Source organism: Salvelinus fontinalis, chromosome 42 (assembly GCF_029448725.1).
Source record: "Salvelinus fontinalis isolate EN_2023a chromosome 42, ASM2944872v1, whole genome shotgun sequence".
NCBI lineage: Eukaryota > Metazoa > Chordata > Actinopteri > Salmoniformes > Salmonidae > Salvelinus > Salvelinus fontinalis.
In genome coordinates this window covers 22,873,244-22,895,439 of record NC_074706.1, presented here as the reverse complement: position 1 = coordinate 22,895,439, position 22,196 = coordinate 22,873,244, and the positions used below count along the sequence as shown (strand labels likewise).

The 22,196-nt window shown below is 41.8% G+C and overlaps 1 protein-coding gene across 1 annotated transcript; it reads right to left on the bottom strand.

The window, feature by feature from the left end:
• Nucleotides 1-1,093: 1,093 nt before the first annotated feature.
• LOC129841157 (uncharacterized) lies at nt 1,094-19,825 on the bottom strand. Its single transcript, XM_055909296.1, has 7 exons — nt 15,509-19,825; nt 14,613-14,743; nt 11,569-11,745; nt 4,459-4,620; nt 4,170-4,281; nt 3,798-3,925; nt 1,094-3,381 (listed from the first exon to the last, which is right to left on the bottom strand). Exons 1-7 carry the CDS (start codon nt 15,765-15,767, stop codon nt 2,440-2,442), a joined length of 1,911 nt encoding a protein of 636 aa, XP_055765271.1. The 5' UTR covers nt 15,768-19,825; the 3' UTR covers nt 1,094-2,439.
• Nucleotides 19,826-22,196: the final 2,371 nt, after the last annotated feature.

Sequence of the window (22,196 nt, the reverse complement as noted above, 5' to 3'; positions counted from 1 at the left end):
GGGACTGTACGTTATTTATAAATGAGATTTACCTGGAGAAAATCTGACCTCAAATGAAAATGGATGGCCCTCCCTTCAGTAAAATATATTTTTGCCCGACCCACCCCGAATGCCTGAAAAAAAACAAGTGACTCTCCCCTATACCCCAAATAATAATTGAAACAAAGTGGGTAGCAGAGAACATGCCTATCGTTTACCAGGGATTAACACCGGTAACGGGTTCCCAGAACTGTCCCGGCACCACTCTTCACATTTCCAGAAAAAAGACCTTGGAAATTACAAAATGTTTATCTATACAAGCCAGAATGTTAAATAAAATTATATTTACACTTACTTTAGTTGTACATGCTGTTGGTCCTTTACGGTAGCTGGAAGTGGATAGGGTATACACAGGAAAGTGTTGTTGACCCGACTTTTTGCGGTGCCGGTAGGTTCTATCACTTGTATTTACAATCTCTTGGTGCATTGCACGTGATGCACAATATGTAAACAATAGCCGAATGTAGTCAACCGGAGCACCTTTCCTCTCAATCATCTGGAAGTGTTTGCTGTTCGGTCTATGGTTCGGTTAGGGTTACCCATATTGTGCAAGTGTTTGTCAAGTGTGAATTGCATCAGTATTGAAAATAAAAACTGGAAATACAAACCGATATAAAGACCAGCGTACAGAATGTCAGGTTGATAATACTAATACTTCCCTGTGGATATTTTGAATCAGATTACTACCTCCGACATATGGACAAAATCAGCGGACAACAGGTAAAGTCAGTTGAAATGAAGTTTGTTCAACATTCTGACTTGTAATGGGACTGTTCATGAATGCTGAGCCTACATGTTAGAGACCAGTGCGTAAGTATTTCACTCTTGGATTCTAAAAGAGGCAACCACACTGCTAACCTTATGCCTAACTCGAACCTTAAAGACCAAAAAGTACATTTTTGTTTTCATGAACTTTCACGATATAGGCAATCTTTACTTTGTGGCAGTGGAATATAGTGGAAACCCTTTCCAAGCTCAGAGCAGTCAGTAATTGACCTAAAACAAATGACTGGCTAGATCCCATCTGTGGCAAGGACAGAAACCTAGAGGTTAGAAGGAAGCCACGGAGACTAAGGTCATTTTAATTCTAAATGATAAACAAGCTAATCAAAATCAACACATCAAAAGGACAACATGAATTCTCATTTATCAACAGATTTGATCACCTAATTATAGCACATAAAGGAACATGTACCACCTGACTATGCCAAATAATGTTTTTTTTTGGGGGGGGGGGGGGTGTTATAGCCCGAGTACCAGTCTCTTTAGCTCACATTCCACTCCTGCCATTTTCAGATATGAAAATTCTATCATGAGCTGGAGGTTAACAGATGAGTGGATCCTGATTAGATAAACCGCACAGCTATCCTCCAATCACAAATATTATCTAAATATTGGAACTGTCGACCCCCCCCCCCCACCCCCCCCACAGAACACGTTGGTATCCGGTTGCTAAGCAATCGTTCTTTGTTTGTCCATACGTAACCAGTCTGCCAAGTTGTTAGCTCAAATCTAGATTCAAACTAAATACATATTGATTTTTTTAACCACAAAGCCTCTTGCATAGCGAACCACAACATTTTAGATTTTGACGTTGTTATATTTCTATTTGAGGCTCCACATGTCGTGGGAAATATTTATGTTAGAGGTTAACAGAGGAGTTGATCCTGATTTGTTGAAACGTCAGAAAGGCCAGTATCTTTGGCAATGACATGGAGTGGAAAGTTAGCTAAAAAGACTGGTACCCAGACTAGGAGTGTTATAAAAACGAGGGACTATATATTTATGAAGATAACATAGGAAAAACCAAATTCAGAGGGTGAATATAGGGTGTTTTCGTACGTAAATTCAGAGCATTGGCAAATTGTCCGTTCGTAAATTCAGAGCGCACACTGGACACTGGCAGAGGAGTAGAGTTGATCCGTGCGTTCTGACATAACGGCAGTCAAGCACCCATGCTAACTGGCTGAAGTTGGCTAGCTTGCTAGCTACTTCCAGAAACAAATAAGAGAACACCTCACTCGGACCATTTTATTTTGCCATAACAGAGCTGGTTAGGCTGTTTTCATGTTATCTAGAGCGTTGGTGACTGTAACTGTGCTGTAGGCAACAATTTAATGTCGTTTTTTTGCCAACGTTTACTGACACCAGTCATTAAATTGGAGTAGATAGCCTAGAGTGAGTTTACGTACAAATCGATAGTGTTACACTTCAATTACAACGTTTTTTACAACGCCAGCACACCAAACAAGTCTGTATCATGTGAGTGTACCCAGATGCTCAACTGAAGGAATTAGTAATCCCCAAAAAACTCTTACCCCAGGACACTTCACATGATAACTGGAATATTTCAGCTGAAGAATGGGTCCCAGACATCCCCTATGTAGCCTACATCTCAAGCTATGATTTCTCCCCATTGTGGACACTCCTATGTCTGATGAGGTTACTAAGGAAGGAAAAGCTCTTGTAACACAGCTTACACATGAAGGGCCTCTCCTTGGTGTGAACGGTCTGGTGCTGCTTCACGTAGTTCACCTTAGCAAAACGCTTCCCACACGTGGGGCAGGCATACGGCTTGTCAGCGTCTGTCCTAATGCTCGGCCTCCCACATTGTGACCCAATGACACCAGAGGAGGTAGAACCAGGAGCCACCACCCTCAGGGGGTTAGTCTTTGAGCTCCTACCTTGACCTCTAGCCATTGTTTGGGTGTTGTTGGGATTGTGTGCTGTGTTATAGGCTAGGTACCTCTTGTGATGAACACCCATTCTGACCCTGTCTGTATTAGTGGGGTAACCATGAGGTAACTGAGGAAAGCTAGACCCAGGTCCAGGCTTTCTATGAACCCAATCACCAGGCATTAGACAAGACCCTGAAGGAGAAGACAGACCTGCTGATAGACTACCACTAGGGGGGTCGCCCACCACTCTCTGTGAAGGCTGAAGCTCAGGGTGACCTGCTCTGTTCATCATGGATACTGTGGTGTTTGTATCATAGGAACAGGAGGGCCTATCTCTATCAGCCCCAGGCCCTGCTTCATCCTTGCACTGAGACTGTGAAGAGAATGGTCTGGGCTGCAGAATGGATCCCTGACTGGAGCCTCTGTCTCTCTGATGACCACCAGGACTGAGGTTGTTCAGTCCACCTGTCCACTGGTTGTGGTCTGTGTGGTGGTGGAGTCTCTGTCCCTTGTGGTTCGATCCTTGTACCGACTCGGGAAGGAAGAGCAACGGCTCCTGATCCATGGTTCTGATCCGGGGCCAGGGTTTGTGACCAGCTGCTTCAGAGGTCAAGTCTCTCCCGCCAGCAACACTGGACATCAGCAGGTCCTCATGGACTGCAGACTGTAAACACAAATTGTACAGAATAACATAAAGGTTTATGTAAGAAGCTCTTTGCTGTACACAGAAAAACATGACATGAAATTATTAAATGTTAACCACAGTCTAGCCCATCTCTAACACTGTGATTCAAGTACCTAATAATATGGAGCCATTGGAGTTTATTATAAATAAATACATATAAATAATGTCCATATGTGTTGGTTCAAGAATTAAGTATAATGTTTGGGTTCAGGACAGAGCATCGCTAGCAGTGTCTGTTCTCTCCCCACGCATACAGACACACCTCAAATCTACACCTTATCCAGTCTGTTGTCAGTTTGGTTGTTGTTTTGTGTTCTGGGTGTTTTGTGTTTCTGGATGTGGTTAACAGTGTTGTACCCCAGCCCAGAGTTGAGGACGCTGTCCCATCCACTGACCTCCACTATGTCGCCTCTGATCCTGGCCTGCTCGGGGATGTCATCCCCCGGGCCCTTGGCTGCACCCGTCTGGGTCTGGGGATCCAAGATGGCTGCCCAGTCTCCTCTGTTAGCCTCTAGCCAACTACCTACAGAAAGAGGTTAGAAAATAGATTTTACAAACATGGAAGAGAACTCTACATTTGGATTTTTTGTTGTTGTCAATTACCTGGTTAAGTTCATACATTATAATGTGTGGTTTTGTATGTAAACAAGTTGTATCGATAAAAACATTTGAATGAAGAAAATGAAGAAAAAAACTATAGCTAGACACATCACTATTCCCATTGAAGATCTATTACTGTATGAAGGCTATATGTATTTCTCCCTTACCTTGCTCCCGCATCTTTAGTCCACTCAGCTGATCAATGCTCTCTGGTCCATCTTCTATTGTCTCCTCTTTGACCAGCAGCAGATCAGGCTTCCCATCCTCCATGTCTACTGACTGTAAGAGATACAAAGTGAGAGGATGTTGGATCAAGACATCTGATATGAGCACCCTGCTATGGAGCATCTTCTGATTGGGCAAAGGCATGGTACCACAGCTCTCCTCCTCTGAGACACTTTGTGGATACAGGCCCTGACCGAATACCATACAGACAGTAGTTTACAGTGGGCTCACCTCAGGGAGACTGTGTGTGGTCCTGTGCTGCTCAGCTGATTCCTCTGTGGGTTCAGGAGGAGGTGTAGTCTGGTTGTCCTCTATGACCATGGTCCCCTCAGGGTTCCCCAGACCCTCCTCACACCCCTCCTCCTTTACCAGCAACACCTCTGGACCCTCCTCCTGGAAGAGAGAGGTGATACAGATTACACAGACATACACTCCCTCAGGTACGTACACACAGATAATAAACACACTTTCAACATGGAGTGTTTACCCATCCCCACTACGTTTAAGTCCTGTACTGTAGTTACAGAATGACTTCATTGTTGTTAAACCCATCATGGTGGACATAAATATGATGTTGTGGGTAAATATAAGTCAAAAGTCATCAGACAAACCTGACTAAACTATTTTGACGTGTGCAGTAGATGTTTGTTAGTGTGTGGGAATGTGTAGGTATATTTACTAAGTGTTTATTGATTATAAAGTACTGTCAGTGTTTGCAGCATAGGGTGTGATGAGACGTTTACTAAAGGGAGTGTCAATGAAAAGTCCCATTTTGTGTTTATTAACCCTTTACACGGCCTACAGAGACTCCAGAAAGTAGTCATTTTCCACAATTTGTTGTATTACAGCCTGAATGCAAAATGTATCAAATGTAGATTTTTTTTGTCACTGGCCTACATACAAATACCCCATAATGTCAAAGTGGAATTATGTTTTTAGAAATTCTTACAAAATGTATAAAAATGAAAAGCTGAAATGTCTTGAGTAAATAAGTATTGAACCACTTTGTTATGGCAAGCCTAAATAAGTTAATGAGTGAACATTTGCTTAATTAACAAGTCACATAATAAGATGCATGGACTCTGTATGTAATAGTGTTAAACATGATTTTTTAACTCTCAGTACCCCACAGTTTTTCCAATGACTCTCAAATAAGGGCACCTATTGGTAGATGGGTAAAACAAAAAGAAGCAGACATTGAATATCCTTTTGAACATGGTGAATTTATTAAATTACACTTTGGATGGTGTATAAATACACCCATATACAGGAGTCCTTCCTAACTCAGTTTCTGGAGAGGAAGGAAACCTCTCAGGGATTTCACCATGAGGCCAATGGTGCCTTTAAAAATGGAGTTTAATAGCTGTGATAGGAGAAAACTGAGGATGGATGAACAACATTGTAGTTACTCCACAGTACTAACATAATTTACAGAGTGAAAAGGAAGCCTGTAAAGAATAAAAAGTATTCCAAAACATGAATCCTGTTTGCAACAAGGCACCAAAGTAATACTGCAAAAAATGTGGCAATGCAATTATTTGTTTGTCCTGAATCAAAGTGTTATGTTTGGGGCAAATCCAGTACAACACATTACTAAGTACCACTCTCTATATTTTCAAGGATAGTGGTGGCTGCATCATGTTGTCGGTATGCTTGTCATCACTAAGGACTGGGGAGTTTTTCAGGATAAAAAAGAAACAGAACAGAGCTTAGCACAGGCAAGTGCCTAGTTTCCACCAGATACTGGGAGATTAATTCACCTTTCAACAGGACAACAACCTAAAGCATAATGCCAAATCTACACTGGAGTTCCTTACCAAAAAAAACAGTGAATGTTCCAGAGTGCCCGAGTTACAGTTTTGTAAATCTACGGCAAAACCTGAAAATGCTTGTCTAGCAATGATCAACAACCAATTTGACGGAGCTTCAAATAATAAAAACAAATGGGCAAATGTTGCACAATCCAGTTGTGTAAATCTCTTAGAAAATGACCCAGAAAGACTCAAAGCTGTAATCGCTGCCAAAGGTGCTTGCTTTACAAAGTATTGACTCAGGGGTGTGAATACTTATGTAAATTAGTTATGTCTGTATTTAATTTTTAATACATTTGCTAACATTTTGGAAAACATGTTGTTTTCACTTTGTCATTATGGGGTATTGTGTGTAGATGGGTGAGAAAAATAAATATTTTGAATTCAAGCTGTAACAACAAAATGTGGAATAAGTCAAGGGGTATGAATACTTTCTGAAGGCACTGGATAATGATAGGGCTAAATTGAAATGTTTCTTACAGAAGAAGTATGAAATGCATAAGCATGGTAGCAATTGAAAGGGAACAGTTTTGAGATTATGGAAACTGTTGCGTCCAAAGTAGAGGACACAACAGTTCACCTAACACAATATTGAATCGCAACATCACACTGTTGACTTGATGTGCATTTTACATTTACTGTACTTTTCACCGCATTTGTTGATAACAAAATCAGAAAATACTCTTGATTCATTCAGTAACATGACAAGAATATTCCTGGAAAATGTGGGGTATGTGCAACATAAGACAGAAAAATGACAAGGGTTTGAGTGAGAGGTCTAACTGCTGACTCCAAGTGGACACACACCACTCAAAAGTGTGCACAGTTCCTACGTAATTTCAATGCACTTTTATGACTCAAAGAACAGTCTCCAACTACAAGGTGCTTTTTTGTTGCTCTCCTAGCTGTGCCGTTGAGGAACTGCAGCAAGCACACTTGTCGCAATCCAAAAACGGACCATTTTAAATGGCAACCTGGGTGAGGTGGGCATCATTTGAAAGCTTGTTTTATTGCCAACATGATTAGCTAAGTTATAAAATATGATATTACAGTGTTAGGCTTTCACAAAACAATTCAGAGAAACAGATCGTAATTTTGGTGAGCATAGAACGGAGTCATGAGTGCATTCAGGTGCATGCTCCGTGGCTAATAGACACACTCATTTTGTTCAGAACAGCTTCTGACACCATGTCATCTTGTAACTGTACATCAAACATAGGGATCATAAACATTGACACTGTAAACAGTGTACAAAACATTAGGAACACCTTCCTACTGTTGAGTGGCACCCCCTTTTGCCCTCAGAACAGCCTCAATTCGTCGGGTATGGACTCTACAAGGTGTCGAAAGCGTTCCACAGGGATGTTGGCCCATGTTGACTGCAATGCTTCCCACAGTTGCGTTAAGTTGGTTGGATCTCCTTTGGGTGGTGGACCATTCTTGATACACAAGGGAAACTGTTGAGCGTGAAAAACCCAGCAGCGTTGCAGTTCTTGACACACTCAAACCCGTGCGCCTGGCACCTACCAAACACTGTTCAAAGGTATTTTAATATTTTGCCTTGCCTATTCACCTTCTGAATGACACACAAACATAATCCACTTCTCAAGGCTTAAAAATACTTCTTTAATTAACCTCTTTAGGATAGGGGGTGCTGTTGTCACTTTTTCTGGAAATCGTGTAATTTTTAAACGGCTTCCTACTCAATTCTTGCTCGTACAATATGCATATTATTATTATTATTGGATAGAAAACAGTCTCTAGTTTCTATAGCCGTTGAAATTTTGTCTGAGTGGAACAGAACTCATTCTACAGCAATCTCCCTGACATGGAGTCAGATTTCACACATCTTGGCCCCTGATCTGGAGTCAGTTTAAAGGTCCCCGTGAATGCTATGAGGATACAGACACTGCTTACGTCTTCCCCTGGATGTCTTTACGTGATGACGCTTTGAATGGCTTCGATTGCGCAATCACAGCCTCTATAAAGCATATCAACGTGTAGGTAGTAACTCTTTTCCAGCTGCGCCGGACGCGCGGTGGACACCGACCTGCTCTTTTTCCAAGCATTAGTGTAGCCAGTAATATTTCTCCAGTCATGTTTTTACTTGTAATAGGTGTTAAAGACATCATAAGGTAGTTAATTTAAACCGTTTTATAGCAATTTATATCCGTTTAGTGCGATTTTGGGACATTTATTTCTGAGACACTTTGAAGCGCCGGGCACGTTTCCAGTTCATGCCGAACGCAGTGGGCATTTCCACATGGCAAGAGGACAGCTTTCGACCAAAAGAAGATTAGACCCAAGAAAGGATTCTTTGCCCAAGATTCTGATGGAAGAACAGCTCAAAGTAGGAACAATTTATTATGATAAATCGTGTTTCTGTCGAAAAATGTTAATCGCTTATGACGCCATTTTGTTAGACGTAGCTTCGCTTGGCGCAAACTGTATTGAAAAGTAAGGATAATTTAAAAAATGTAAATCAGCGATTGTATTAAGAATTAAATTGTCTATCAATCGCTGTCCACCCTATATTTTTTAGTCACGTTTATGAGTATTTATGTATACGACTAGATCACTGTCTAATATGGCGCACGACATTTTCTGACCAGCTGGGCAAATTTTGTCATTGTCCAACCATGATTTTGGTGGCTAAATATGCACATTTTCGAACAAACTCTATATGTATGTTGGAATATGATGTTACAGGAGTGTCATCTGAAGAATTCTGAGAAGGTTAGTGAAAAAATTAATAGATTTTGGCGATGTTGACGTTATCGCTCTCTTTGGCTAGAATCAATGCTCTGGTAATGTTTGCACATGTGGTATGCTAATATAACGATTTATTGTGTTTTCGCTGTTAAGACACTTAGAAAATCTGAAATATTGTCTGTATTCACAGGATCTGTGTCTTTCGATTAGTGTATGCTGTGTATTTTTACGAAATGTTTGATGATTAGTAATTAGGTAATACACGTTGCTCTATGTATTTATTCTAGTCGATTTGTGACGGTGGGTGCAATTGTAAACTATGATATCTACCTGAAATATGCACATTTTTCTAACAAAACCTATCCTATACCATAAATATGTTATCAGACTGTCATCTGATGAGATTTTTTCTTGGTTAGTGGCTATCAATATCTTAGTTTAGCCGAATTGGTGATAGCTAGTGGTGTTGGTGGACAAAGAAAAGATGGTGTCTTTTGCTAAGGTGTTTACCTAATAGATTTACATAGTGTCTTCCCTGTAAAACATTTTAAAAATCGGACATGTTGGCTGGATTCACACGATCTGTGTCTTTCATTAGCTGTATTGGACTTGTTAATGTGTGAAAGTGAAATATAAAAAAAAAAAAAAATAATTGAATTTCGCGCTCTGACTTTTCAGTGGAATGTGGGAGGAGTGCCGCTAGCGGCACCCCGGGGCTAGACAGGTTAACCCGTCTCCTCCCATTCATCTACACTGACTGAAGTAGATTTAACAAGTGACATCAATAAGGAATCATGGCTTTCACCTGGATTCATCTGGTCAGTCTGTCATGGACAGAGTGTTCCTAATGTTTTGACACTGTGTACATGACATGAGTTTTATGGTATGGAAATGTGAAGTGCACATTTGGACTTATGAGTGTTTGGCTTGCTTGTATGACGTCAAAGCTGTATTTATTATAATCCTTAACATCTCATCTTTCAAAATACATAGAGTCCTCTTAATTCACTGCATTTCCTTCATTCAGACAACAAAAAGTTTCCCAATTAGTGGGAGGGATGGGTGCAACTTGTCACGTGTTGTGCTCAAGTTCAGAACAGCTGTCAGTCAAAACCCATACAGAGCCTGAGCACTGACGTCATTTATAGCATGTTACTGTACAGCCACTGTCGTTACAATAGGTGCTTATCAGTGCCCAAATCTGCCACTTTCAACCCGTATACAGGTACGAGTCTAAAGGGCTAAACATAAACAAGTGTTAAATGCACCATATGAAAACCACACATACACGTCTCAACAAAAAAGTCAACATGAATTTTCTCATTAAAAGTGTCTTGGGAAAAAAATAGAAGTAGTTAAATGGAAGTAATGAAACATCATACACAGTACAAACACAACATGTAACAGACTTTTAAGGCTTATATATGCCTTAGAAATCACACAATGTTTGGATGCAATATTCTACTAAGGAATATTCAACAGTAACATCTGTTAGTCTTGTTATTCCAAATGCATCTGTGGATATGTTCTGTTGACAACAATGAAAATTCAGCTTTATCTTTAATGCAGGTTTTGATCTAAACGTCAGAAGCTACAGTATCAAGTAGAAATGGTTATGATCTTTGTCAGGGTTGTTACAACTAGGCACCACACCTGACCAACTAAGCTAATTGATCAGTTCAGTGACTGCCTAAATTCAACACACCTGGTCTTCAAGGTCAGTTAAATCAAAAAATTAAGTGCCTGTAGCACTCCAGGACCAGGGTTGCCTACCCCTGTTCTATGTTATAGAGTGGAATGTTTTTTCTGCCGGTGTACCCTGAGGTAGCTATGCAAACGGCCTTTCTTCCATGTGGATCTTCAGGTGCATCTTCAGCTGGTCCTGGCGGGAGAACCTCTTCTCACACTGGGGGCACCTAAAGGGTTTCTCCCCTGTGTGGACCCTCTGGTGCCTCTTCAGGTCACCAGCCTGGGCGAAGCGCATGTGACACTGGGTACATTTGAAGGGTTTCTCCCCTGTGTGGACCCTCTGGTGTCTCTTCAGGGTGCCAGCTTGGGCGAAGCGCATGTGACACTGGGTACAGATGAAAGATTTATCCTCTGTGTGGACCCTCTGATGGATCTCTGACTTCTGGGTGCAGCTGAAGTCTTTGTTACAGAACTTGTAGAGGAACTGTTTATCTTTAGTATTGCCTGATGTTGCTCCCCCTCCCGGAGCCTGGGCTCTAGCCCTGTCGTTTGAGTTCAATATCTCATCGAAACGGACACGGTTGTTTGAATCAGAAGGCCCCATCGATGTGGACACTGGGTCGTGACCGCTGAATGCGTGTAAAGGGGAGTGAGTCACGACATTTGGATTTGTCTCTAAGCTTTCCCTGTTATCTAAGAAGTCTCTGCCCTGTGAGTGTCCGTCTCCTAGGTGACTATCTGCATTCCATGTGGGAGGAACATCGCCCTCCACTTTCACAGTCACTTTATCTACAACCAGACCCTTTACGCACCCTTCAGAGTATACACTACTACTGTACTGGTTCCAGTCCCCTGTAGACAGATCAGTGTGTGTCTCTAAACCTAAGGGCATGTTGCCAGGGTCCATCCCTGTAGCGTAAGAACAAGACGGATCATTGCCAGTCTCTAACACGTCACCTGAGTGGTTACCGTAAAGTAAATACTCTGAGCCGGGAGCAGTACAGCCCAGTGGCCCCAGTCTCTCTGGGTCTGATCTGTGGTCAGATCCTGTGTGCAAAAGCCTTTGTGTTACAGTTAAAGTCTCTGTGTCGGTCTCTGACTTGAAGACGGCGTTCAGCGTTCCACTGACCTCCGTGATGCTGCGTCTCGTCCTGGGCTGCGCTGGGGCGGTGGTAGAGTCCTCCGTGGCTACAGGGGGTGCTACTCCAGCCGCTGCTCCAGTCTGGATGTCTCTGCTGTGTTGTAGCTCATTTCCTTCAGACCTCTCCTGCTTAACCCCAGGACCTGCAGCCTCTGCATCTGCAGACTGACACAAGAAGGCTGCGTTTAGACAGCAGCCCAAAATCTTTTTTTCATACTAATTGGTCTTTTGAACAATGAGATCAGCTAGGAAAAAGATCTGATGTGAAAAGATGTGATTGGTCAAAAGACAACAATGACAACAATGTTGTAGGGACGTCTCACAAGCTCCCCTATGGGTTGTTCCATTTGCCCAAAGTTTCCCCATTTTGCATACCCCACCATACCATGAGACATCCATGTCTTAATCACTAGGAAAGATAAACGGTTCAGTTTTATATAATTTAAAAGCTTACAAACAGGGTTGTCTATTTTTTTTTATATATTGAAAAATTGAAATATTTTCCTTTAACACCAATTATCTAAAAAAGTCAACTTTTCTTGCATACGTTGTAGCTTAGACTATTTTACATCATCTGAGGTGTTTGTGTTGTGCCAGTCAACAGTTGAGGCACAGCATGCTCTTGAAAACAGGGTGGTGGGTGTCATGTTTTGACTGATAAATGCACTAAAATGGGAATACAATTTCAACTTTCAATTGGTATCAAAAAAATGGTTGGCGGTCCATACATCAGAGAATGTTGACTTGAATGGGAATATCAGATGTTTTATATTATACTGTGAATCATCCATAGGAAACCTATTGAAATCATAGAAATATAGATAACAGAATATACATTCTTAAGTTGACATTAAACTGTGAATTGACAGTCAGCTATCCTTGTGGTAGTAATTGGAAGTTTAAATGCCCACACCAGTAGAAAAAAAATTTTGAGCTGAAAGATGATGGCCATAGCTTACCCATGATTTTGCACAATGATTTAGGTCAACTGTTTTAGTCAAAGTATGATATATTTGGGCTTGTAGTGACAAATCTGAACTGCCCAATTTGTGCAAATCCGTGTGAATGCGGTGTGTTTTCCTATGATATGACATACAAATGCTTTTCAAACTACGTTTCATTTCAGGGCTGGTTTTATTTGAATGTTACCACCCACCAGCATGGCATTTTTCATTAATCAGAAACAGCTGCAAAATTATTCCCATTTACCACTGAGATGAGACAAACAGCATTGTGTCTATATTAAATATACATATATATCTGAACATTTTATAAATGGTAGAATTGTGTGATATGCTAGCATTATGCAAACCCGTCACCCCAAAATGAATGGTTTTGGCCACTAAAGTTTTGCTTCACTTTACACTATACTGCTTTGATTGTTGTAACGTTAGCTAGAAACCACAAGTGTCTATCCAGATAATGAAAAGGCACCCGTGAAATTAAAATTCAACTTATAGTTAGTTACATGCTGGCCCTAAAATGAACACCCGCCACCTGCGGGTAGACTTTGGCGTGTAAGATGTCTCTTTCACCAGCCACGTTGGCGGGTGGCCATGGCTCAACAGTGCGAGCGTTTCACTTGCATTTGTGAATAACAGTTTGTGAATAACAGTAAAGTATGATCACATTTATAGTAAAATAAATGCTGCAGTAGCTGTTTTCAAAGTACTTCCGACGGTTTGTTTCATAGCTGGTAAATTAAACCGCACAAAGTCAAAGAACTACGAATGCTATATAGCCTATTCCACCTCGCCCTTCCTGGCTGGAAGCTGTGCCCACGTTTGGAGCTGAGTGAAATATACATTTTTAGAAAAGCTGCACGCAGGTATAATAGTTGGTGTAATTTATTTGAAACAAAAGTCTACTGAAGTGAGACTTTGTCCTTGTGTTTCTTGGCTATTTAAATTATTTTGTTCACAAGCTAGTTTGCCAATGAACAAAGTCATTGTGGCCTATACTTTCACTTCCCGTGAGAACCATGAGCACGAGCCGACTTGGCTATGCTGTAGCTGCAGCCGAAGTCCACCAGTAGCGTACCTAGCTACCAAAGGTTGCAACGTGTCCATAACAATGTAGAAAAATGCATAACAGCTATCTTTCAATAGTTATCCATATTACCGGAGCCTCATCTTATTATTTCTAACTATTTCTATAGCGGATTTGCGGCCACAATTTATGGAAGATGCCAAAACTTTGGCGATGACGAAGTCAAAGATAGGCCAGTGGTTTCCATCTGTGGCAATGTTTTCTCTAAATAAAATGTTATGACAAATCCAGCTCCAGAACCAGACATAGAGCCAGCTGGCTAATATTTTGAATATGGTGTAGTAAAAAAATACAAAACAGCATCAACAAATAACATTAGCTAGCTAGATAAGTTTAGCATGCTAGGTAGCTACACCGACAGTGCCCTTTTTGTTAGTGCCCCAGCCTGTCATTTTAATTAAGTAGCCTTTGTCATATTTCGGAGGTGGAACTTAAATGTGCATTTCCTTTTTAGGACAGGAAATTACGTTGAAATAGTAGTAGCAACTTCTAATTAAAATGTCAATGGTGTACCAGCTAAATTGCAGTGGTCTGAATGGATAGGTCAATTCTATGAATTATATTTCTATAATTCAAATGACACCCACCATGTTTTCAAGAGTAGGCTGTGTCTCAACTGATGGTGGGCACAACACAAACACCGCCAATTATGTAAATTAGGGTCTAAGTTGAATTACCAGCCTGCTTGTAAGCTTTAAAATTATATTATACTCAACTGTAATTTTTTCCCCAGTAGTAAAGACATGGATGTCCCATGGTATGGTGGGGTATGCAAAATGGGTCAACTTTGAGCACCTTTATCTCCTGAATGTGTATGGAAAGTGCTGTTCAAATCAAAAGGGGTGCAGTCAGAAAGTGATTGAAATCAAATGGAACGATGTAAGCAAGTGAATAGCTGAGGGGAGCATTTCTGGAAGAAAAAAAATCAGGACACACTTGATTTACAAAGTAACTTATTGTTAATGCAACACTATTACACTAACCTCTATCATGATAACGTGCTGGGTTGAGGTTCCACTCCCCTCATCAACAGTGATTGGTTGGTCATCTCTCCATGTATTGTGTACCGCTGGCTTCACAAAGCCCCTGTGGCCTCCAGTGAGATGTCCTTCACCTGAGAGAGTGATTGGAGGAAAAGATGTGGTTAGGTAAGCTACTGTCAATGCTCAACGCTATATTGTACACTGTGGACACGGTCTAGAATTGGCAAGGATGTAAGGTAACACTTCTCATAACTTCTTGACATACTATTTATAGGTCAATTTATAGGTCAATTGATTATATTCCATGCATCAAATAGAAAATGCAGAAAATCTGGTTAGAATATTATATTGTGTCTTTGGTGTCTCAAGGCCATCAGACTGCTAAACAGCATTCACTAACTCAGAGAGGCTGCTGCCTACATTGAGAACCAATCACTAGTCACTTTATACAATGCCACTCTAAATAATGCAACTTTAATCATGTTTACATATTTTACATTACTCATATCACATGTATATACTGTATACATCTATTGCACCTTGCATATGCCGCTTATCCATATACTTTCATGTACATATTCTCATTTTAGCCCTTTAGATGTGTGTATTAGGTAGTTGTTGGAGAATTGTTAGATTACTTGTTAGATATTACTGCACTGTCGGAACTAGAGGCACAAACATTTCGCTACACTCGCATTAACATCTGCTAACCATGTGTATGTGACAAATAAAATGTGTGCAAGATATCTAAGTTGCCTATTATCCAACAACTGACCAAGACCCAATTCTGGTTAACCATAATGTGGTTAATAAAACAGTTAACCATAATGTGGTTATGGTGCGCAGAGGGGAATGGGGCCACAGGTCCTGCAGCCTCCGCGTTCTGCTAAATGTACCTCTTGCCATTCCTCTGTATCGGTCGAGGATCTTGACACTACTGGGACGACTGGCGAGGACGCGCTCCCGTGCCATCTTCAGGTCCAGTAGCTGTAGTTTCCTCCGCAATGTCCTGTTTTCTTTCTGGCTTTGAGACATTTCCAAACGGATCACTGCATAGTCATCGTCTACGAGTTTACAGATCTCTGCCACGGCTGCATTCGCTAGCACCTCCATAATGGAGGCTATTTGAGTGTGATAAACCATACAGTTAGCCATTGTTAGCTCCTTGCTAGCTAGCGTTACCTAGATAACATATATTAACCAAGTCCTGTCTCCAACGTGAATTAAACACCACCTGGGGGTAAGTATGTTATGCCGTGCAGTTAAATTAGTAATATTTAGAGTTACATGGTGTTAAAGAACGTCTACATAACAAAAATAAAAACGCTGAAGTGGAAATTGTACTCGGTCATTGTTCACTTCCGTTTAAACTGAAGAGAAATGATCTTATTGGCGTGCGTCATAGCTCAAAGGGTGTGGTTAAATGAAAAGGGTAAGATGGCAGCGCGCTGTTTTTTGAAATGCAGTACTGTTTTATTAAGTTAGCTACACATCCAGAGCTCTATTTTCGGCTGGCGCAAACACAGCATTTTGACCAAAACCGTCTCCAAAAGATTGGCTGCTTCGTGGGCAAAGGTGTGAACCTATCAAAGTAAGTAAATCCATTTTTACATACCGTTAGTGAAATATCACATCACTAAGTGTAACCGATGTATAATGACTACCTAGTTCGCAGTGGTACTTGCTAATAGCGTTTCAATCGGTGACATCACTTGCTCTGAGACCTTGAAGTAGTTGTTCCACTTGCTCTGCAAGGGCCACAGCTTTTGTGGAGCGATAGGTAACGATGCTTCTAGGGTGGCTGTTGTCGAGGGACGGAAGCTATACTGTTACATAAGGAATTAACCTGGTCCACACACACCAACAGTCATGTTGAAAACACAACGCCTCTTCCCCCTCAGGAGCCTGAAAAGATTTGGCAGATTCTCAAAGTTCTACAGCTGCACCAGTGAGAGCATCTTGACTGCCAGAACTAATTGGTATCCGACTGCAAGGCCATGACACATGTTTGATCTGGTTCAAGTCTGGCTGGGCCACTCAAGGACATTGAGACTTGTTCCGAATCACTCCTGCATTGTCTTAGCTGTGTGCTTCGGGTCGTTGTCCTGTTGGAAGGTGAACATTCGCCCCAGTCAGAGGTCCTGAGCGCTCTGGAGCAGGTTTTCATCAAGGATCTCCCTGCACTTTGCTCTGTTCATCTTCCCTCAATCCTGACTAGGCTCCCAGTCCCTGGTGCTGCCACCATGGATGCTGCCACCATGCTTCACTGTAGGGATGGTGCCAGGTTTCCTTTAAACATGACATTCAGGCCAAAGAGTAAAATCTTGGTTTCATCAGACCAGGGAATCTTGTTTCTCATTGTTTGAGAGTCTTTTAGGTGCCTTTTGGCAAACTCAATGTGGGCTGTCATGTGCTTTTTACTGAGGAGTGGCTTCCGTCTGGCCACTCTACCATAAAGACCTGGTTGGTGGAGTGCTGCAGAGATGGTTGTGCTTCTGGAATGTTCTCCCATCTCCACAGAGGAGCTCTCAATGACCATCAGGTTCTTGGTCACGTCCCTGACCAAGGCCCTTCTCCCCCGATTGCTCAGTTTGGCTGGGCGGCCAGCTCTAGGAAGAGTCTTGATGTTTCCAAACTTCTTCCATTTAAGAATGATGGAGGTCACTGCTCACTTGGAGACCTTCAATGCTGCAGAAATGTTTTGGTACCCTTCCCCAGATCTGTGCCTCTGTGTCGGCGCTCTACGGACAATTGCTTTGACCACATGGCTTGGTTTTTCCTCTGACATGCACTGTCAACTGTGGGACCTTATATAGACAGGTGAGTGCCTTTCCAAATCATGTCCAATCAATTGAATTTAACCCAGGTAGAATCCAATCAAGTTGTATAAACATCAAGGATGATCAATAGAAACAGGATGAACCTGAGCTCAATTTCGAGTCTCATAGTAAATGTCTAAATACTTATGTAAATAAGGTATAACCTACAGCATGGTCAAGCCAGTTAATGTTTCCAACATTTTCGCACCACTAAACAACTATTATTTTAGGACCACAGAGAGTTACTGCAAGTAGAAAACAGAAGCTGCCTCCACTATTCCAGCACCATTTCAACATCATCAAATCACCTATGCTTAGTCTAATACCATGACAACAAAAAAATACCAAAAACTATTTAGTCCAATCAACGTGATCCAAAGATGACGTGGCTGTTCATGGTTGTCTATGGTTCTGATTTGTGTGTGTGCGCACATGCAGGTTCGTGCAAGAAGGAAAAACATAACTCATCCTACTTGTTAAGAAACGCCAATGCCGTCCTCTTTCATGTTGACAAAATGGTTTATCACTGTCATACAGTACATGCTTAAATTGTTGTCCTAGGCTACCTGGCTAAAATGCTTGCTTGCTATTCTAACTTCCTTTCGTGGGCAACGTTAGCTAGTTAACATTAGCCTTCTACATCTAGCTACATATTGAACTTCCATCCTCTCAGGCCAGTGGCACAATGTATGAATTTATGGTTGGATTATGATCACCTTTATAATCATTGGAGGGTACAGAGAATTAAGTAAAACCACAAGTGCAAATCCCTATCTCCATCCATAGCTAATTTAGGAAAGGTCCAATTTTTAACTAGCTAGCCACTGGAGGACGACAACACAGCGAGTTTCTGTCAATGACGTATGCTCTTGATGCGATTGGAATGAAGCTAAATCCAAAATGGCTTCCCTTTACACTTTTTTTTTTGGTGCGGCTGGACCATTCAGTTGAGCTCACTCAGTTTAGCTCAACGCTGATTGGCAATTTTTTTTATCATGGGAGGCCAAATGCTCGCTGGCTTCCCTTGCGTTCAATGCGATGGGCGGCAACAATGTCACTTTGTGTAGGCCATCTATCTGATGCAAAAAAGAGACATTGTGGCGCTGTTTCACTCACTCCGATGCGTTCTCCAGTGAGACATTCAGCCTCTTGCGAAATGAAGGAAAATTATGAAAGACAATTCTTTTATTTTTTCCTGTACATTTGAGGAAGCCTGGCTTCTCTTGGCATCCATGAATACACACCACTGGTAGAATATAGGCATTTGCTATATTAGCCAGGTAAGGGCCTCAGATTTTCACATAGTTGGGCGGTTGCAAGTGGGTTATTAGCATTTGTGGGCGGGTGAACAAACAGCTGACTCGCGCACCATTACTGTATGTGTGTGTGTGCCAATACCAGAGTGGGCACATTCCAGGGTTTCTCTTAGGAAAATGTGGCGCCGGACAGACAACGTGACCAGCCATTTGAGAAATTTACCAGAACCATATGAATTGGGTCCATTAGAGCATCCACCCACAGTGCTCAGAATGACGTAATCACATGTAGATTATGGTAATGCATCTTAACAGAACATGCAACTCATGTAATGAAGCAACCAATAAAACTGTTTTCTAACAATTGTTGGCAAACACCATTCTTAAAAGAGCACCTGGAAAAACGCAATTTCAAACAGCAGCACCTGATAGCAGTTCCATATGTGACAGATTAAAATCTTTGTTAGAAACTTAGAGGGGGAATTGAAAGCTGCAACAAGTAGGATGGGTTGTTAATATGACTTAGATTGGGCCTTTGGCTTCTGCACAATGAAAGAAAGTTGATATGAAAACCAATAGAACAGGAGCGAAATGGCATAGTGGTGGGTCCAATAGGAAAGTAAATGTCTATACAGAAATAAATAAAATCATTAAAAATACTACATCAGAAAGCATGACTTGGCCACAGAGGAATCGAGGATCATTACCCTCTTGGACAAAATAGCTGTGGATTGTTTCAAATCACATGCTCGTAGGCCTATGCCTATTTGGGAAGCCCACAATTTTGGCGGAGTGGGTCGCAATAGGCCTAGCTGATTGAGTTGCGGCAGTCAGTGAAAAGCATCTAAAATATGTGTGAAGATAATGTCTTTAAAATGTAATTTTAAAATGTTTACACAAGAGGGGGCCTCCCGATTGGCACAGCGGTCTAAGGCACTTTATAAACTGGGTGATTTGAACGCTGATTTGGCTGACAGCTGTGGTATATCAGACCGTATACCACGGCTTTGACAACATTTTATTTTTTACTGCTCTAATTACATTGGTAACCAGTTTATAATAGCAATAAGGCTCCTTGGGGGTGTGGTATATACGCTTAAGCAATAAGGCACGAGGGGGTGTGGTATATGGCCAATATACCACAGCTAAGGGCTGTATCCAGGCACTCCACGTTGCGCTGAAGAACATCCCTTAGCTGTGGAATGTTGGCCATAAACCACACCCCCTCGTGCCTTATTGCTTAAGCGTTGCAGTGCTAGAGACGTGACTACAGACCCGGGTTCAATCCTAGGCTGTATCACAGCCGGCCTTGATCGGGAGTCCCATGGGGGGGGGGGCGCACAATTGGCCCAGCATAGTCCGGGTTAGGGGAGGGTTTGGCCGGGGGGGCTTTACTTGGTTCATCACGCTCTAGTGACTCCTTGAGGCGGGTCGGGCGCCTGCAAGCTGACCTTCGTCGTCAGGTAAACCGTGTTTCCTCCGACACATTGGTGCGGCTGGCTTCCGGGTTAAGCGGGCGGGTGTTAAGAACCGCGGTTTGGTGGGTCATGTTTCGGAGGCCCATGACCCGACCTTCGCCTCCCGAGCCCGTTGGAGCGATGACACAAGATCGAAATTGGATAGAATAGGGGGTAAAAAAAAACTACAAAACATACACTTAGTATTACTTTCTTAGCTGTAGTATACATATCTCCTTGGCATATTACATAATTTATGCAGCAGCATACAAGACATTTTTGGACTCACCTTGTGCTGTGTTCACTGGAACAGGAAGGTGGCGCGGCGGTCCTTCGTGGGCAAATTTTGTCATCAAAGTATGGCATTCTCTGGATTTATGGTGCTTCAAGACAACGGGGAACTCACAATTGTTTTTATAATTGAATCATGACATCAGTGATCTTTAGGTCGTAGCTCTAGAAAGAGGCCCGAGTTCCGAACTTACAATTCCGAGTTGGATGTAAGTTCAAAACGTATTTTCCCAGCCGTCGCTCATTTTTCCCCGAGTTCCCAGTTGTCTTGAACTCACTAAAATCAGATTTTGCAGTTCCGAATAAACAGTTGCTTTGTGTGCGGCACAAATCATGCTTAATTGACAGCATGGCCAATGTTGAATGTTTATCATTTTAACTAGGCTTGGGACCATACAGCCACTCCACTGAATAGCAGGCTAATGATTGCTTTGCAATGCTTGCCGTTAGCTACACTGATTTCTTCCAAACCACTCATTGTTGAATTTGCGATTTCCAACTTGTGTAATGTTTGTCCAATGGTTGATGAGCACTGATACATTTTATCTATAATTTCTCTTCATTATTTATCTTTATATGACAAGGATTAAAAAGGATTTGCCAGTAGATTGTCGACTTGATTCATGATGACTGCTAGCTAAGATTTTGAAAGTATGATGTTGTCCAATCAAAGCTACTGTAGATATGTGATTTGACGTCATTTTATCTGTGGCCAGTGACCTTGAGCCTTCTTGCATGGGCACTTCAAATGTAACTCTATGGCAGCACCCAAGGGGTTTGAATTTTCTAGCTCTACCCTTCGATTTGGCGGTGACGTAGTGTCCCCATGAGTGACAGAACACTGAGCCAATCATGGCACAATGCTCTGTATTTTCTGCTGGCTTGCCCCACCACAGAAAGCACTGAGCTAGGCTGAAACACCTGCATTTTGGAGCTGCCTTACAAACATGGTCTCTTTTGTTTTCTTGAGTATGTGGCTTTATTAACTATATTGTTTGCAAACTAATGTGTGACATGTATTACTGGCAAAATAGCATGCAAAACGTACAAAAAATGTGGGGCTCTGCCCTGAATGACGGCTCGCCACTGATTAGTCATTTACCGTTCTCATTCTCGTAGTGGAAACATTGTTTGCAGAGTTCACAACCTTTTGTTTAATAATTTACAACATTTGTCTTTTGTTTGGAGTGCTCCATGTGAGCAATGAGCATGTCTGGTTTCTCTGTCCTGATAATGTTGAGGGAGTGCCTGAGCACGCATAGAAGTACTTGGCTTGCTGCAGGGAAATGTTTATATGATAATATATTAAAACTAGAGTTCCTCACAGTAATTTATTTCATCTTTACAACAATCTCCCACTTGGTGATCACCAATCCTTGGTGTGAGAGCAATGGAAGTTAAAGACCTACTGCTGCTTTGGCCTATAGGCTGTTCCCTACACTAATTTCAATGGATCGCTTGAATAAATTAGGGATACAAAGTATATTGAAAACAGGTGGTTCCTGAGTTAATTAAGCAATTAACAGGGTCATGTATAAAAATGTTGGGCAGAACATTATTTTGGCTACCATGGCTATGCCCTCATCCACAGGCCACAAGTGGTCACTGAATGGTTTGATGAACATGAAAATGATGTAAACCATATGCCATGGCCATCTCAGTCACCAGATCTCAACCCAATTGAATACTGAGGAGATTCTGGATTGGCGTCTGAGACAGCATTTTACACCACCATCAACAAAACACCAAATTGTGGAAGAA

Excerpts from the sequence above, each read along its gene's own strand:
- LOC129841157 (XM_055909296.1), bottom strand. The coding sequence starts at position 15,767 with ATGGCTAACTGTATGGTTTATCACACTCAAATAGCCTCCATTATGGAG. Across the intron at positions 4,282-4,458 it reads CCACACACAGTCTCCCTGAG|TCAGTAGACATGGAGGATGG; the intron begins GTGAGCCCACTG and ends TATCTCTTACAG. Across the intron at positions 3,382-3,797 it reads TCAGAGGCGACATAGTGGAG|TCTGCAGTCCATGAGGACCT; the intron begins GTCAGTGGATGG and ends TTGTGTTTACAG.